This window comes from Rhinatrema bivittatum, chromosome 2 (assembly GCF_901001135.1).
Source record: "Rhinatrema bivittatum chromosome 2, aRhiBiv1.1, whole genome shotgun sequence".
Lineage (NCBI taxonomy): Eukaryota > Metazoa > Chordata > Amphibia > Gymnophiona > Rhinatrematidae > Rhinatrema > Rhinatrema bivittatum.
Window position 1 is genome coordinate 662263628 of NC_042616.1, and position 17870 is coordinate 662281497.

Consider the following 17870-nt stretch of genomic DNA (forward strand, 5'->3'; position numbering starts at 1 on the left):
TAATGGTAAATGGAACCTATTCTGAAGAGAAAATGGTGTTAAATGGAGTGCCACAGGAATCGGTTTTGGGACCGGTTTTGTTCAATATCTTTGTGAGCAACATTGCGGAAGGGATAGAAGGTAAAGTTTGTCTATTTGCAGATGATACTAAGATCTGCAAGAGTGGACCTGCCTGAAGGAGTAGAGAGAATAAAAAGTGATTTCAAAAAGCTTTATGAGTGGTCAAAGTCTTGGGAGCTGGGATTCAATGCCAAGAAATGCAGAGACATGCATCTGGGGTGCAGATGGGGGTGAACGGCTAATGTGCCACAACTGGGAGAGGAACCTTGAGGTAATCATTTCTGGTGATCTGAAGGTGGCAAAGCAATGCAACAAGATGATAGCTAAAGCCAGAAGAATGCTGGGCTGTACAGAGAGAGGAATATCTAGCATAAACAGGAGGTGATAATGCCCTTGAGCAAGTCCTTTAGGAGGCCTCACCTGGAGTACTATGTTCAGTTCTGGAGCCTGTATCTCAAAAAGGATAAGGACAGGATGGTTGCGGTCCAGGGAAGAGTGACCAAAATATTGTGGGGTCTGTATCTTGAAGACTTATCAATAGAGGCTGAGGGATCTAAATATGTATACCCTGAAAGAGAGGAAGTGCAGGGGAGATATGATACATACCTTCAGATACTTGAAATGTTTTAATGATGCATGGTCTTTGAACCTTTTCTGCTGGAAAGGAAACTGTAGAATTCTGGGTCATGAAATGAAACTCCAGGGTTAATGACTCAGAACCAACATCAAGAAATATTTCTTCATGAAGAAGGAAGAGGATGCCTGGAATGCCCTTCCGGAAGAGGTGGTGAGGACAAAAACAGTAAACAAATTCAAAAAGGCATGGGATAAACACTGTGGATCCCTAAAGACTAGAGGTTGGAAATAAAGAAAAGGGTACATGGGGGAACCTGCACAGAGTGGCAGTTACTACCCTTAATCAATGAACTTTGGTGCTTGTAAAGCAACGGCAAAATCACTTTCTGCTTCGATGGCAGGGGAAGAAATGAGAATTGGATTCAGATGACAGCCAACACTAGGCCTTGACTTTTATGCTCCGTGATAATGATATATAGACATTAGGGTAAAGCACAGGACTGCTTCTTTGACCAAGTCCAAAAAGCAAAGCACTTTCAAGCAGCATTGTCTGAATTATCATGAAGGCTGCTTACCCTATAAAAATGTTGCTAGTAATACTGTAATGGTTTTGACAGTTGCTTAGTTTGGATTATAAATATTGCTACCCTTAACATAAGTTTTGGGGATATCTTGCACAGAGCAGCAGTTACGTCCCTCAAGAGAAACATGGGGTAATCTGCACTGAGTGGCAGATAGTACCATAAGAAACCTCCTGCACAGACTAGATGGGCAATCTGGTCTTTTTCTGCCATCAGTGCTATGTTAAACATAGTATTTTAATTTGGGCATCAATGGCAATCAGCAGTTTTTGGGTTATGTGGGTTGGTTCAGGATGGAATTGGATGATGTTGGGTGTTCTTTTGTCACTTTGAAAACACATTGAGGTAGATTTTAAAAACATATGCGTGCGCGTACTTTTGTTTGCGCACCAGGCGCGAACAAAAGTACGCTGGATTTTATAAGATACGCGCGTAGCCGTATGTTCTTATCTATACCTGAGACCCGGGCCATGTCTGAGTACATTGCAGAGAATCTGGCCAAGGGGTTTATCCGCCCGTCCAAGTCGCCTGCAGGGGCAGGCTTCTTTTTTGTCAGAAAGAAAGATGGCTCTCTGAGGCCGTGTATAGACTATCGAGGCCTAAATTTGATTACCAAGCGAGACCGCTACCCGTTCCCGTTAATCCCAGAGCTCCTTGATCGGCTTCAAGGAGCGAAGATTTTCACAAAGTTGGACTTACGAGGAGCGTACAATTTGGTCAGAATCCGTCCCGGAGATAAGTGGAAGACCGCATTTAATACCCGGGACAGGCATTATGAGTACCTCGTGATGCCTTTCGACTTATGTAATGCCCCAGCGGTGTTCCAGCACCTGATGAATGTGGTATTACGGGACCTTCTGAACACCAGTGTAATTGTTTACCTCAACAAGGTGTTAGTCTACTCCCAGGACCTGCCGTCACACCGTCTGCATGTCCGTCAAGTGCTCCAGATACTTAGGGAGCATGGTCTGTACGCGAAACTGGAAAAGTGCAGCTTTGAGAAGACCTCCCTGCCGTTCCTAGGCTACATAGTCTTCGCAACAGGCTTTCAAATGGATCCTGAGAAAGTGGCGGCTATTAAGAATTGGCCCCGGCCGAGGGGTCTTAAAGCGTTGCAACGCTTCCTCGGCTTTTCCAATTTCTACCGTCACTTTATTCCCAATTACTCTCGTATTGTGGCTCCGTTAACTGCCCTCACTCGAAAGGGGGCTAACGCGGTGGATTGGCCAACTTCTGCTGGCCAAGCTTTTGAGGCCCTCAAAGAAGCCTTCTTATTAGACACCTGCTTTCGTCATCCGGATCCCAGCCGGTCCTTCGTGGTGGAGGTTGTTGCTTCCAATGTGGCCGTAGGGGCCGTTCTGAGCCAGTACTCTGATTCTGGACAGCTGTTGCCCTGTTCATATTTCTCAAGGAAATTCTCCCCGGCAGAGAGCAACTACTGTATTGGTGACAAAGAATTGCTAGCCGTGAAGCTTGCCCTGGAGGAATGGAGACAGTGGTTGGAGGGAGCCAACCATCCGGTTACGATTTACACCGATCACAAAAACCTAGCATTCTTGAAGCAAGCCCAATGCCTGAATCCAAGACAAGCCCGGTGGTCGCTGTTTTTTGATCGGTTTGACTTTACTTACGCTACCGACCCAGCTCTAAGAATGTTCGAGCTGACGCGCTTTCGTGCTCTTCTGAGGTCGAAGACTCCTGACACACCTCAGTATACCTTGGACCCCGTGAAAGTAAGTCTTGCTGCAACCTTGGTGTCCTCCCAAGGGAAGACCGTCGTTCTGCATCGCTCCCGGAGAGCAGTTCTCGCCTGGGCCCATGACTCCCTCACTGGGGGTCATGTTGGTTGGAAAGGGACTTTAGACTTGTTAAACCATTTCTACTGGTGGCCAACGGTGAGACAGGACGTCCAAGCTTTTGTGGGCTCATGCCCTACTTGTGCTGTTCAAAAACCACTCCTCGAAAAGCCCAGGGGCTTGTTGCAACCATTGCCCATCCCGGTGAGCCTTGGACACACATCTTCACTGATTTTGTCGTGGATCTTCCTGCCTCTGAAGGTAATTCGGTCATCTGGGTAACCATGGACTGATTTTCCAAGATGGCGCACTTTTTTCCCTTGCAAAAACTCCTTCTGTTCCTGACCTGGCTAGCCTGTTCGCTCAGCATATCTTTAGACTTCACGGTCTCCCGCAGGATATAGTCTCCGATCGAGGACCACAGTTTACAGCTCACTATTAGAAAACCCTATGCAAGCACTTCAATGTGCAACTTAGTCTTTCGTCTGCATTCCATCCTCAGAGTAATGGGCAAACGGAATGAACCAATCGAACCCTGAAGACTTTTCTCCGTGCCTTTGTGAACGAACGACAAGATAATTGGTCCAATCTACTAGATGTGTGGGCAGCAGAAGGGAAACAAAATAGTGCATGTACATTTGAAAACTGAGGGGCAGATTTTAAAAGCACTGCGCGCGTAAATCCAGCCGGATTTATGCACGCAGGGGACTTGTGCGCCGGCGCGCGCAAAGCCCCGGGACGCTCGTAAGTCCCGGGGCTTTGCTTGGGGGGCGTGTCGGGGGTGGTGCGGCGTTTGGGAGTGTTCCGGGGGCGGGGCCGGGGTAGTGGTGCCGGCCCAGGGGCATTCCGTGGGCATGGCTGAGGTCTCTGAACCAGCCCCTGGGCCGGGGGGGGGGGATTTAGTTAGGGCTGGGGGGTGGTTTAGATAGGGGAAGGGAGGGGAAGGTGGGGGGGGGGGGGCCGGAAAAAAGTTCCCTCCGAAATCGGAGTGGCCTCGTAGGGATCGGAGGCAGGCTGCTTGGCTCGGCGCGCGCAGGTTGCACAATTGTGCACCTCCCCTGCGCGCGCCGACCCTGGATTTTATAACATGTGTGCATGTTATAAAATCGGGCATAGATTTGTTCATGCCGGGTTGCGTGAACAAATCTACGCCCGCACATAACTTTAAAAATCTACCCCTGAATGTATACATGCTGTTTTCCTCCCCCCATCCCCACCCCTACTTAAACACATCCAAAGGAATGTTTTCTTTTGGTGTGGCTAAAAGTTTGCCCATACGTTTAGATGTATTTGAAGAGGGCAGGTTTCAGTCGGTAAATTCTGGTGAAAATTGCCCTCACATTCAGTCTCATGTTGCAACCTATTTTCTTATTTTTTTCCCAATAAATTGTAGAAGTTGAACACTGAACAGTGTATATAACTAGGCTTGATGGTTTTGCATTGTTGTCATTTGCCATCTTTCCTTTTCTCAGGAGAAATAAAAATACAGAACAATGCCTTCAGCTGGTGTAATGAGAATGAAAGTCACAGCTATCACTGTCAAAAGCTGTGACCTTATTATGTTATTGCTGAGCTTCTTGCTAGCATATAAATTCTCTGTTTTTTAATCCAGTGCCAAGGTCGCTAGAACATCCTAACTGGGATTGGCGAACAAAACCAGAAAGCCATGATTTTGATGAATTAAACCATATCCTGCAGGAAAGCAAGAAGCTAGGGAAAGCCCTGGAGAATCTTTCTCGCAGTAAGTGTTTTATTTTAATGTGTCTGTGCAGTACCAGATGTAATCTTACGTCAAAGATTCCTACCAATGATTTTCATGTTTTTTTTCTAAATCTAGACCTGGGAGAAGGAGTGGGGACTGATGATTATTTAAAAAAAAATAAATAATAATAATAATTTTACCATGATTAAAGTAGATATCTCACCCCCTTTCGAAGTCCTGTTAATTAAATCTATATCATTTAACATCTGTTTGGCTTACTATGCCCCGGGCCTTCTAGAGCATAACTACTCCCCTCTCTTTTGACTTTTTGGCGAGTTCTTCTATCGACCCTACTACAACTTTATTGATGGGGGACTTTAACCTTCATATAGATGTTAAACCTTTATTGTCATCGAGTCATGCTTTTTTAGATTCTATGATGACTATAGGATGGATGCAGGTATTACATGATCCTACACATAGAGCAGGTCACTGTTGAGAACTTATGTTTTTAAATAAAGATACAGCTATTGTTGATAAACTAAACTGTACTAAAATACCTTGGGTCCTGACTGGTCTCTGCTTCGCCTGGGTCTGCCTGCAGACTGTGGGAACCTGCAGCAAGAGGACCCAGGCGAAGCAGAGACCAGTCGGGACCTTCACCTATACCAGTCCACGTTCCGCTCGGTTTGAGCCTTTGGGTGTGAGCTGGCAGGACTTAGGTGGGGTCTCTGCTGATGGTGGAGGAGAAAGTCATGGACAGGCGGCTGTCGGGCATATCCAAGGTCCAAGCAATGGTCAGGCAGGCAGCAGTCAGTTATATCCAGGATCTAGGCCAGGGTCAATACCAAGTATCCATCCGAGGGAAGAGAAAAGAGATGGATAGGCAGGGCAGGCAGGCATGGATCAGAATAAGCGGGCAATGTGGATGGAACAGCGTGGAACGAAGACAGAAGACAATCTGGATGAAGACTGAAGATTAGAATGCAGGGAAGTAACATGCACTACTAGGAAGTAGCTGGACCTGTTGCTGAGGCAAGTTGCTTCTGGGGAACTGACTTATATTGTACTGTACCGATGATGTCATCACTAGTGACTGCAGGGATTTTCTTGTCACAGTCCCTTTAAATCTCCATAAGTGGTGCACATGCACACCTAAGGGGAGGCGCGGCACACGCTGCTGGAGGCGTGCTGCTGGTGACTTACCTGTAGCATTCGCTGCGTTGAGGAGGGGAAGAACTGGCCTGACCGAGGGAAGAGATTGTGACGGTTCACTGGGGTAGCTCACAGACTGCTGAACGCAACTGTACCCTCTTCTTAAACCCTCTCCCTGAGGCTCTGGATGTCCTGGGGTACCATGGATGAAAGTCCTTCAAGAGACTGGTGTCCAAGATGTTGGAGGATGGCTTCTATAAATGTTCTTCTGGGCCATAATTTTTCCAAGAAACTAAGTACTCGACTCTTTTTCCTCTCCATTGGGAATCCAGGACTTCTTGGATTTAATTTGCTATTCTCTTAACGCTTTATATTTACTCACTGACTGTTGTATTTAATTACACTCCTGTTAACTATATATCATACCAATTGTTCCATGTAAACATTACTGTTTCTTGTTAACCGATACGATGTGCAAACGGTTATCGGTATATAAAAGCTCTTAAATAAATAAATACATAAATTTAATTCATCTTCCTGACATTCAAGCCATGAAAGAACTACTGGCTTAAACAATGAAAAATAGAATACATTATGGATTTTTAATATGAGTGGTAGCTTTAGTTGACATGTGACAGGGCCCACTTGCTGCAGAATAGAAAAGGGCCCAATAAAACATGGTGCCAAGCACATAAATGAGATAGTCAAAAGTGCTGGGTAATGAGCAGACCCTCTCCCCTACCTTGAATTGGGGATCTTGTCTTCTTTGGGTATCTGCCATTCTTTTGACTCAGGTGGTTGCTTTTTCTATCAGCTGATTGGTCCAGTCCCATAGTTCATGGGACTGAACCAATCAGGAGTGAGCTGCACAGGTTGTCACAAGCAATGGCAGAGAAGGCGGATATTGTTTCCCGTAAACAAACTTGAAGCGCAAGGAGCCTGTGGCTGTGTTGACATGGTTAATATGGGAGAACTCGACACAAGGTGGAAGATTGACCCAGTTGTCCTGGCATTCGACATTTGAGTGAAGGAAGGTTTTGAGGTATGCTTTCCTGTCGCTTTGCAGGTGGTAGACTGTTGTATAATCAAGTGTGATGTCAAACTTTTTGCAGAGAGAGTGCCAGTACTACGCAGTGAATTGCATTCCTCTATCCGAGGAGGTTCAGTATTTCATGTAGACTAAAAATATGGAGGATAAAGAGACGTGCAAGTTTCGGAGCAGAAGGAAGACCTGGTAATTGGACAAAGTGTGCCATCTTGGAGAAACAATTTATCGCCACCCATATTACAGTGGTGCCGTGAGTCGGGGAATCCATGACAAAGTTCACGGAAAAGTGGGTTCAGGGTTCCCTGGGGGATTGGAACAGCTGTAACTGCCCCCAGGGTTGGTTATGCAACACCTTTTGCTGTGTGCAATTGGGGCATGAGTCGACATAGGCCTTGACATTTTGCTTCATCTGGGGTTACCAGTAATGTCATTGAAGCAATTCAAGGATTCGTGCCCATCCAGGATAACCTGTGACATAGGGGTCATGGACCCATTTCATCACTTTCTTATGCAATCTGGAAGATAGAACCATCTTCCTTGGAGGGATGGGTGCAGTAGTGGCCACAAGTATCTTAGCAGGATCAATGGTGTTCCTGGGAGGTTCATGAACATCCTTGGTCTGGAAGGAGCGAGAGAGAGCATCTGGCCATTGGTTCTTGATCGCTGGGCAATATCATAGTTAAAAATCAAAGCAAATGAAGAACAAAGGCCAATGGCCTGGCTTGTATTAAGTTGCTGAGCTTGATGTAGATGTTCAAGGTTCTTGTGGTCCGTGTATATTGTAACATAGTGTTGAGCTCCTTTGAATAGGTGGCACCACTCCTTGAAAGCTAGTTTGACAGCCAGGAGCTCTCGATCTCCAATGCTGTAATTTCATTCAGCTGGGAAGAACGTCTTAGAAAAGAAGGAACTTGGACGAAGTGTGTTGGCAGAGGGTAGAGGCATCTACCTCTAAGATGAAGGGTCATATAGAATCCAGGTGACAAGGGCAGGCTTGTCAGCAAAGACCTTCTTTAACTTTTGGAATGCGTCAATAGCCTCAGGCGGCCAATGTTTGGTGTTGGTGCCCTTGTGGGTAAGGAAGGTAAGTGGGGCTGCCATGGAGGTGTAATTTGGAATTCACTGACGGTAATAATTAGCAAATTCAAAGGAACCTTTGCAAGGCTCGAAGTCCCACAGGCCAGTCCATGATAATTTTTATCTTGGCGGGATCCATTTAGAATCCTTCTCATGAGACTATGTACTCAAGGAGGGGAGCTCCACTTGCTCAAAAAGACATTTTTCCAGCTTGGCGTAGAGATTATTCTCTCACAGGTATTGCAGGACGATGCAAACATCTCTTCAGTGGGAATTCAGGGTTTGAGAAAAGATCATTATGTCGTCCAAGTGTACAACCACACAGGTTTACAGTAGATCATGAAAAATCTTGTTGACCAGTTTCTGGAAAACTGCCGGGGCGTTGCAAAGCCCAAAGGGCATGACCAAATATTTAAAATGTCCATCGTGAGTGTTAAATGCCATTTTCCATTCATCACCAGGCTTGCTGCATATGAGGTTGTATGGACCTCTGAGATCCAACACTGTGAATATCTTGATGCCCTGTAAGCAGTTGAATAGCTCCATTATTAGAGGTAATGATAATGGCCCTTTCTTAGTTATGGTGTTCAGGCCACAGTAGTCTATGCAAGGCCTGAGTGATACGTCTTTCTTCACATCAAAGAAGAACCCAGCTCCTGCTGGGGAAGAGGAAGGACGGATAAATCACCATTCTAGATTCTTCTCAATGTATGCAGACATTGCCTGAGTCTCAGGCAGAGACAGTGGGTAAACCTGTCCATGTGGGAGTGTGGCCCCTGGGATGATTTCAATTGTGCAATCATACATATGATGAGGAGGTAAAACTTCAGCAGTCATTTTTGAGAAGACATCCTTGTAATCTACATACTGTGGGATAAGCCCCAGGAGTAAGGAAGCAGCAGGCACTGGACAAAGAGGTTCTACTGGCATCAAGCAGAAATTTGTACACCTGTGGCCCCATCAGGCTAGTTGTAAGGAGAACCAATCAAAGTGTAGTTGATGTTGCTGGAGCTACGGTAGACCTAGGATGATAGGATGGATGATTCTGGAGATCACGAGGAGGAGGATTTTTTCCACATCCAGGAGACCGGTGTGTAAGGCCACAACCTGGCCTGGGAGTGGATTTCCATAGAGAGAAGAGATCACCAAAGGAGAAGTCATCTGAACTGTGGGAATATGGAGTTGGTCGACTAGTTCTCTTAAGATGAAGTTTCCTCCAGAGCAGGAATCCACGAAGGCCTGGGTAGAGAAACAAGTGGAGCCCAATTCTAATGTGACCGGTAGTAATAGTTGGGGAGTTATAACAGTGAGGCCTAGGGTGTTCTCCCCAAAGGACCCTAGGTATTGAGGTTTCCTGACCACTGTGGACATTGGGCCAAAAGGTGGCCTCGGCCAATGCAGTATAGACAGATGCCCTGCTCTCTGTGATGGAGTCTTTCTTCCGGATCCAAGCGGCAGCATCCCAGCTGCATTGACTCTTCAGGAAGTGGAAAGGTTGAGGGTGTGGCAGCCGGGGTGAGAGTGGATGTTGCAATTGAAGTGCTAACAAGATATTCCTTCATGCCAGATGAGTCTGTAAAGCCCTTTGTTGCAATCGGTGATCTATTTTGAAGGTTAGGGCAATGAGGGCCCCTAGGAAGGTAGGAAGATCCTGGGCAGCAAGTTCATCTTTAATCTTCCTAGAGAGGCCTTCCAAGAATATGGTGACTAAACAATCCACATGCCAGTTCAGCTTGGATGCCAGCATCCGGAATTCCACTGCATATTAAGCTAGAGTTCAGGAGTCTTTGCGAAGGTGGAGCAGATCGGAATCCATTGCGGCTGTATGACCTGGTTTCTTGAAGACAGTGTGGAACTGTTCCATGAACTATTGTAGGTTGAGCAAGAGGGGGTCCCTTCGCTCCCAGATGGGAGATGCCCAGGCCAGTGTCCAGGCCTTCAAGAAGGGAGAGGATATACATGATTTTAGTCTAATTGTCTGGGAATAGCGAAGCCTGTAATTGGAACTGCATTCTGCACTGGTACAAAAATCTCCAACAATTCTTTGGGTCCCAGGCATACCAGGGTGGAGCTGGCAGCTGAGGAACTGGCTGACTGGGTGCGACAGTGCTGGTGCAGTGGAGGTGGCACTTCTGGAATAGTCAATGTGTCCAGGCGAGTGGAGTGCCGGTCCATCGTGGCAGCCAGGAGCTCCAGGACACCTTGTTGGTCTTGCAGCCTACGGGTTATGCTGCAGATGGCCTGCAGTGAAGTCAAGTTTACCATGGCCTCAGCAACCTGTTATATCTGTGGACCCTTGGGCCAAGGCAGGATTGGCTCTACTATCATGGAGGAGACCTGCAGGTTCTCACCATCGGCAGGTGGACCCAGTTGAAGCAGAGACCAGTCGGGACTTCTCCTACTCCAGCCCACAATCCCTTTGGGTTCCGCCTTTGGGTGCTGGGGCTGGCAGGACTTAGGTGGGCTCTCTGCTGATGGCGGAGGAGAAGGTCCGTAATAGCTAGGGTCATGGCCAGACAGCTCTCAGGCTTATTCAACGTCCAGGTGATGATCAGAGACAGGCAGCAGTCAGGTGTATCTGAGGTCCAGGCAATGGTCAGAGACAGCAGTGGTCACGCATATCCGAGGTATCCGGGGTCCAGGCCGAGGTCAAAGCCAGATATCTCTCTGAGGGAAGAGAAGAGGGACAGATAGGCAGGGCAGGCAGACAAGTAGGGATGTGAATCTGTATCGGACTCGTTTCCGGTATCTGGTTCGGGTAAAAACTGTGGGAAATCTTCATTCCCGCGGTTTATACCCGTTTAAATCAGCTGTTTCATGCTGAAAAAAAAAACACCCTGACCATTTAAATGTAATTCTTTCTAATCCCCCACCCTCTGGAGGTCCATAATCAGTTGGCCATTTAGTAGACAAGTTTCTGGCTAAAGTTTGCCAGATAACTTGTCTCAATATTCGCTGAGGTAGATCTTAAAAACATACGTGCACGCGAACAAGGCTGTGCAAAATCGGCAGCCTGCGCATGCCAAGCTGCACAGCCTGCCTCCGTTCCCTCTGAGGCCGGTCCGAAATCGGAGCGGCCTCGGAGGGAACTTTCCTTCTGCGTCCCCCCACCCCCCAGCCCTACCTAAATCCCCCCCTATCTTTGTTGGGCAAGTTACGCCTGTTTGAAGCAGGCGTAACTTGCGTGCGCCACCTCGGCATCCCCCGGCACAGGACGCAGTGCTGGGGGACTCGGGACTGCCCTCCCGGCCCACCCCGAACCGTCACCACGCCCCCGGACCCACCTGGACTGCCCCCTGATCTCGGCCACGCCCCCTCCCACCCCTTTTACGAAGCCCCGGGACTTACGCACGTCCCGGGGCTTTGCTCGCGCCGGTGGCCTATGCAAAATAGGTGCGCCGGCGCACGAGTGCCCTGCGCGCGTAAATCCTGCAGGATTTACGCGAGCAGGGCTTTTAAAATCTAGCCCAGTGGGAGAAATGTCCCACTGAATATCCCCAATTAAAATTATCCGACTAACCATAACCGGATAACTTTAACCATACGCCTCCATTGTGGTAGCCAGCAACGACAGAAGTGCCAGTCCCAGATCATGGTAGGAGGCTATCACAATTTGGGAGAACAAGTACAAATAAAGGTATGGGGTGGGGGGCTTTGGGGGGGGGGAGGGGATCTAGAACCCATGAGATGTACTTTAAAAAATAAAAGGTGAAGTAGGACCTAACGATTCTTTTTTAAAACGGAAATGGGCCATTTTGGGGAGGGGGCAGCAAGTTTGGCTCTGTAGGGTATTTGCAACTTGAGTGGGAGGGAGGCGGGGGACAGGTTAGGGCCTATACGCCTGCGATGTGAGGTTTTTTTTTTTTTTTTTAAACAGGAACAAAACTTGACAAGCTATTTTCTTTTGAATATAGCCAGTTAAGTTTAAAGTTATCTGGACACACAAAGTTGGATAACTTTAGACCTGATTCTGTACAGGTCTAAAGTTATGTGGTTAATTTATGGGTCCATTCATCAAAGTGCATTAGGGGACGAATGGGCGTTAAATGCGGTCTAACGCGCATTGCGTACACAATAAATAGCACAATGGAAGCTAGAATGCACATTTTAAATTTAGAATGCATGTGGGAGGAGTTCATGCAAATTAAGATGTCCTACCGCCTTCCGTAATAGCTTAAAGCACACTAATGCGGGATTTAACTTCAGAAATAACTATACCTTTTTTTGTTGCTGTACAAGAGAAAAATGTTTTTATCACACACCTGTGGCCGTTACTGCAGATTGCGGCTATTATCACAGCTGTTATTTTGAGGGATAAAATGAGGCCTTCTATCAGACACACCTACCACGCCCTCCTGGCCAATAAAAACACCTGTTCTTACCTGGCCTTTCTTCCTAAACCCATAATGTTTGTGACAAGTGTACTTGTTGGGGGATACTGGATGCTTCAGGAGGCTCACCGCAGACAATAAGAACAACAACCACAAGAACAGTCAAGGGAAGTTCCAACTCCTCCTAGAGAAGTCCCTACACCGGAACCTGAGTCACTGGTTCCACATGGAGAGGGTCAGGGCCCATGGTAGCGCTTGGCATTCAGGTGAGCTCAGCTGAGAAGATACAGTGAGTGCATCTTTCCTCTACGAGTCTCATTCCTGGGCATGCCAGAGAACTGTGTGGTTAGGTATCGCCTCCGCTCTCGTGCTATCCTGGAATTATATGAAGAAACAGAGGGGATCTGGGTCCGGCCACAGAAAGGTCCCACGCTGTCCTGAGCTTTACCAAACTATTGGCTACTCTGCATGTCATGGCAACCCGCTCCTTCCAAACAACAGTAGAGGTTGTGGGGGGAATGTCCCAAACCACTTTTTCCTGATGTCTGGACCAAGTCATAACAGCTGTATCTAACCACATGAATCACTTCACAGTATATCCTCAGGAAAGGCAGGACTTGATGGAAGTGAAGAGAGGCTTTTATGCCAAAGAAATTTAAACTACCTAACATGGCCATGTTTCAGCACAAATTCCTGCTTCAGGGATGCAAATTCACACAATCTTCATATTAAAATGAAAAAAAAAAACCCCAAACACATAAGCATATATAATCTTCCATAAACATCTAACAAGAGCTATGTATAGCTTGAAATGCAAGAATCCAATGTGAAACAATCAAGATATTAAACTTAGGTCCCAGATGTATCTGCAGTCAGAGAAAGGCTTCTCCAAATCTTCCCTCTGTGACGTCTGTTTCAGGCAGTGAAGTTACAAGTCACCAGGAAAGGTTGCTTACAGATGATCACTTGAGCTGACAGAGTTCAGCTATGGCAGATGGAGGAAATGTAAGGCAGCCAACATCCTTATAAGAACTTGAGAAGCCTTTTTCTAGCTGCAGGTTCCTCTGGCATTTAAGATTAATGCCATAAATAAGCCATTGGAATTATTTCACGTAGTGAAATTGCTAACTTTAAAGCCTTCAGATTCAGATCAATTGGTACCTGATGTTAGCACTTTGGTAGGTCATTTTGATCAGAAAATGCTGAGCATTCATAATAAGCTGGGACATCTTATGATAGATAATATTCAAAATTCCAGTCTCAATTTCATACTGTAACTGAAAAAGAAGCACAATTATTTTTGGCATAGGCAATGCAAAGGCAACATCACACAGTCTTCTACTGCTTCAAAGACATGAGCTTTGCAGCCAAATTAAAACAATTGGTTAGCTGAAAAAAGGCTTTTGAGATTCAAACTGCTCTTCAGCCTCAAGCCTCTAAGGCTTGAGACATACCTGACAAACAACGCTCACATGTGTGACACACTGCTCATTATAATCCATGGTGGAAATTTTGAAAAAAGGCCCAGTATTAGAGATGTGAATCCGTACCGGACTCGTTTCCAGTATTGGGTTCATAGAACCGTGGGAAATCTTCGTTTCGCGCGGTTCTGAATGTTTTGTTTTCCGGCTGTCCCGAGCTGAAAAAAAAACAAAACACCCCGACCCTTTAAATCGAATTATTTAGAATTCTCCCACCCCCCTGAAAACTTTTCTAAAGTACCTGGTGGTCCAGCGGGGATCCCGGGAGCGATCTCCCGCTCTCAGGCCGTCGGCTGCCAGTAAACAAAATTGCGCCGATGGCCCTTTGCCCTTGTCATGTGACAGGGGCTATCATTGCCATTGGCTGGCCCCTGTCACATGGTAGGAGCAATGGACGGCTGGCGCTGGACCACCAGTTACTTTAGAAAAGTTTTGGGGGGGTCGGGAGGGTGGGGGATTCTAAATAATTTGATTTAAAGGTTCGGGTGGGTTTGGGGGTTGTTTTTCTGTGTGCCTTTTCTTCCCGCCCCCCCCCCCTCCCAAAACGATAAGAAAACCCCATGAAAATTTCATGGGGTTTTCCTATCGCTTTCGGGGACCCCCTGATATCTGACGGATGAGAAAATATCGTACGATATTTTCATCCATCAGAAAAACGATTCACATCCCTACTCAGAATTACTTTTATTGTGAAGAATGAGACAAGGGAAAGATAACTACTTTCTTTGAACAGAATGACCATCGACTTAAGACTTGAACCAAGCACACACAATTAAAAAAAAAAAACTTAAAATTTGGTTCTTTGAACAAGCCAACCAATAACCCATTTCCTAGCGTGTAGCAGATGGACTTAGGACCAATGGGTATAGTGTACTCCTGATAGCAGTTGGAGTCGGATCAGATTTCAATCTGATGTCAGCCCTAGTACATATACCCCTGCAGGAAGTGCAGCTTTCCAGTATTTTCTTTCTCTATAGCAGTTAGGGACTCTATGCATGCTAGCACTGTGTTAGAGTAAATTTTACCGAAGAAACCCAAATTAAGAAGAAATCTTACCTCTACAGACAAGCCCCGCTCTCCTGTGGTGACACCCGTTGGGTCCCTCCCCCAGTCGAGATTCCCGAGGTGATTTCCGCTATCCCTCGGAGGTGAGCCTCGGTCCGGCGGCCGACCTTCGGCGGGGACCTAGCCCCTGACATCGGGTGTGGCTGAGAGGCAGTGGGTGCAACCTCGAGCGTGGCGGTGAAGATATTTCCCCTCTCCCCTCGCAGCCGGAGACCGCCCGGAACGAAACCGGGAAGCGCCGGGACAAGGTAAGCTAGAAATCTTTTTAAAAGTCTCCGGTCTCCAAAGCTCGAGGAGACGCACAGGTCACCAGCCGGGACCAGTGCCACCGTGTTGATCGGCCCTAGCAGGGCTAGACCCCGGTCAGATCCGAGGGCCCTCCCACGTGGAGACCCTCCGAGGTGGTCGCCATATTGTCCGCGTGGTCGCCGTCACCATTTTGGCCCTGTTCGCCGCTCTGTCTGCTGTCTCGATCCATGTGCTCAGAGGCAAGCCGTGCGTACAAATTCCTTGTGCGCACAACATCGCACGCACAAGCAAAGCGCATAGTCAAGCGCTCACTGTCCTGAGCGCATAACTCGACCCGTGCGCACAAGAGCGTGCACATCGCTCGGCACGCACGCACTAAACCTACACGCGCATCTTTGATGCACAACTGTATTATACGCGTACAAACCATGTCTCCACCTGAAAATAAGCTCAAAGCTCAGGGCCTTTGCCCAGCATGCCACATTAGAGCTGCACAGCACGAGGAGGCCATGGCCCTGTGTATACAGTGTGAAGAGGCCCTAGGGGATCCAACTCATGGCCCTCCCCAGCCAGTGCCGGACCCCAGCCCTTCGAGCGGTACGCCGGACCTAACACCACAAAGGGGGACCCCCCCCTCAAATGGGGCTCCCCATGGTCATGGCGCCCCCTAGTCTAGACCCATCTTCTATCTTCTGGGTGGAATTCTTCAAAGGTCTGCATACCTTCGTCCACATGCAACCAGGACCTCCTACAATGCGGCCACAGGCACCACCAGAGGACCTCAACATACCAGGACCCTCTATGCCCAGGGAGGTGATACCACCGCCCAGAAGCCCCGCCTTCAGGGACACCTCCTCTGTGTCCCTGAAGGTGGGGCTTCTGGGTCAGAACCCCTGGAGGAAGGGGAACTCCTTCCGGGGACAGAACCCCATCGAACCATGAGACGCTTCTTCACCAAGGATGAACTTCTAGACCTAATCACGCACAGCTTGAAAGATCTTGCCATCCCAGACACAAGCGCCTTGGGGGAACCTAAGCTGAACCCACTTTTGGAGGGACTTCGTCAGACCTCCCATCATTTCCCACTATTACAAGCCTTCCAGCAACTAATTGACCTGGAATGGGAGGCCCCAGAAACCACGTTCAAAGGGGGCCGGGCTCTGGCAGCCATGTACCCTCTGGATCCCGCCGCCAAAGATCTCCTGGCATGTCCGAAAGTGGATGCCATGGTCTGCGTGGTCTCGAAGCGCACAACTATCCCAGTGAAGGGAGGAGCAGCACTCAAGGATGCTCAATATAGACGTCTGGAATCTATCCTCAAACAGTCCTTTGACGTCTCCACTATGTCTTTACAGATCGCAGCCTGCTTTGCCGTGGTGACACGCGCCTGCTTAGCGCAGACATGGAACAACACCCCTGGGGAAGCCCTGGAACCAGCCGTATCATTTCTCGCGGACGCCGCTTCGGATCTGGTACGCACGGCAGCTAGAGGAGTCTTATCCACAGTGGCAGCCAGAAGACAAATCTGGCTCCGAAACTGGTCAGCTGACGCATCCTCCAAAACAAGACTCACAAGGATGCCTTTCAAGGGAATACTCCTGTTCGGAAGCGAACTAGAGAAACTAGCCAACAAGCGGGGTGAGTCCCCACTGCCGCGGCTACTGGAGGACAGGAATAAGAGAAACCAGCGATCCTTCCCCAGACCTCCAGGGGCAGAGAGTCACAGCGCTTCAACCCATATAGAAATTCATATCAAGCGGCCCTCCCCACAGGCCGGAGCCAGTCCTTTCGGAACAAGCACAATAAAAGGGGAGCCAGCTCGGGCCCAGGCCCCAGCCGCACCCCACAATGAAAATCAGATGACCCATCCAAAGAAAGAAGCCATAGGGGGCAGACTGACCCTATTCTACCAAAGATGGGTCGAGATAACTTTGGACAAGTGGGTCCTCTCCATCATTCGAGAAGGATATTACCTGGATTTCCACCACCTCCCTCTGGACAAATTTGTGGAATCTCCCTGCCACGACCCTTCGAAGAGAATGGCAGTGGAAGCTACACTGACCAGGTTACTAGCCTTAGAGGCTATAACACCGGTGCCTCCACAACAAATAAATACTGGCGATTATTCCATCTATTTTATCGTTCCCAAGAAGGAAGGAACGTTCAGACCTATCCTGGACCTCAAGGCGGTCAACTGTTACCTGAAGATTCCCCACTTCCGCATGGAAACCCTACGCTCGGTTAGAAGAGTGGTATAACCGGGAGAGTTCCTTACCTCCCTGGATCTGTCGGAAGCCTACCTACACATTCCGATCCATCAAGAGCATCAGCGTTTTCTACGCTTCTCGGTCCTGGACTGTCACTACCAGTTCCGGGCACTACCTTTCGGGTTAGCCACTGCACCCCGGACTTTCACCAAGATCGTAGTGGTAGTGGCAGCAACACTGAGGAAGGAAGGAAGGAATCCGCGTGCACCCTTATCTAAACGATTGGCTGATCAGAGCGAAATCCCCAGAGGAAAGCCACCAGGCAACCAACAGAGTCAAAACTCTACTGGAGAGCCTCAGGTAGGTGGTCAACACATACAAGAGCTGCCTGCAGCCTTCCCAATCTCTAGAATACCTGGGAGTCCAGTTCGACACCAAACAAGATAAGGTCGTCCTGAAACCGACAAGGAGATCAAAACCAGTTACGAACCCTGTTGAGCGATCCTTGCCCCACAGCATGGTATTACCTACAAGTTCTCGGC

At 48.1% G+C, this 17870-nt stretch overlaps 1 protein-coding gene across 1 annotated transcript in view; it reads left to right on the top strand.

Annotated features, from left to right (window-relative positions):
* C2H8orf34 (chromosome 2 C8orf34 homolog) overlaps window positions 1-17870 on the top strand; it is a 624237-nt gene that overhangs the window by 166466 nt on the left and 439901 nt on the right. Inside the window, exon 4 of the mRNA XM_029591437.1 lies at window positions 4626-4754. Coding sequence (XP_029447297.1) covers window positions 4626-4754 — 129 coding nt within the window. The remainder of the gene's footprint in view (window positions 1-4625; window positions 4755-17870) is intronic.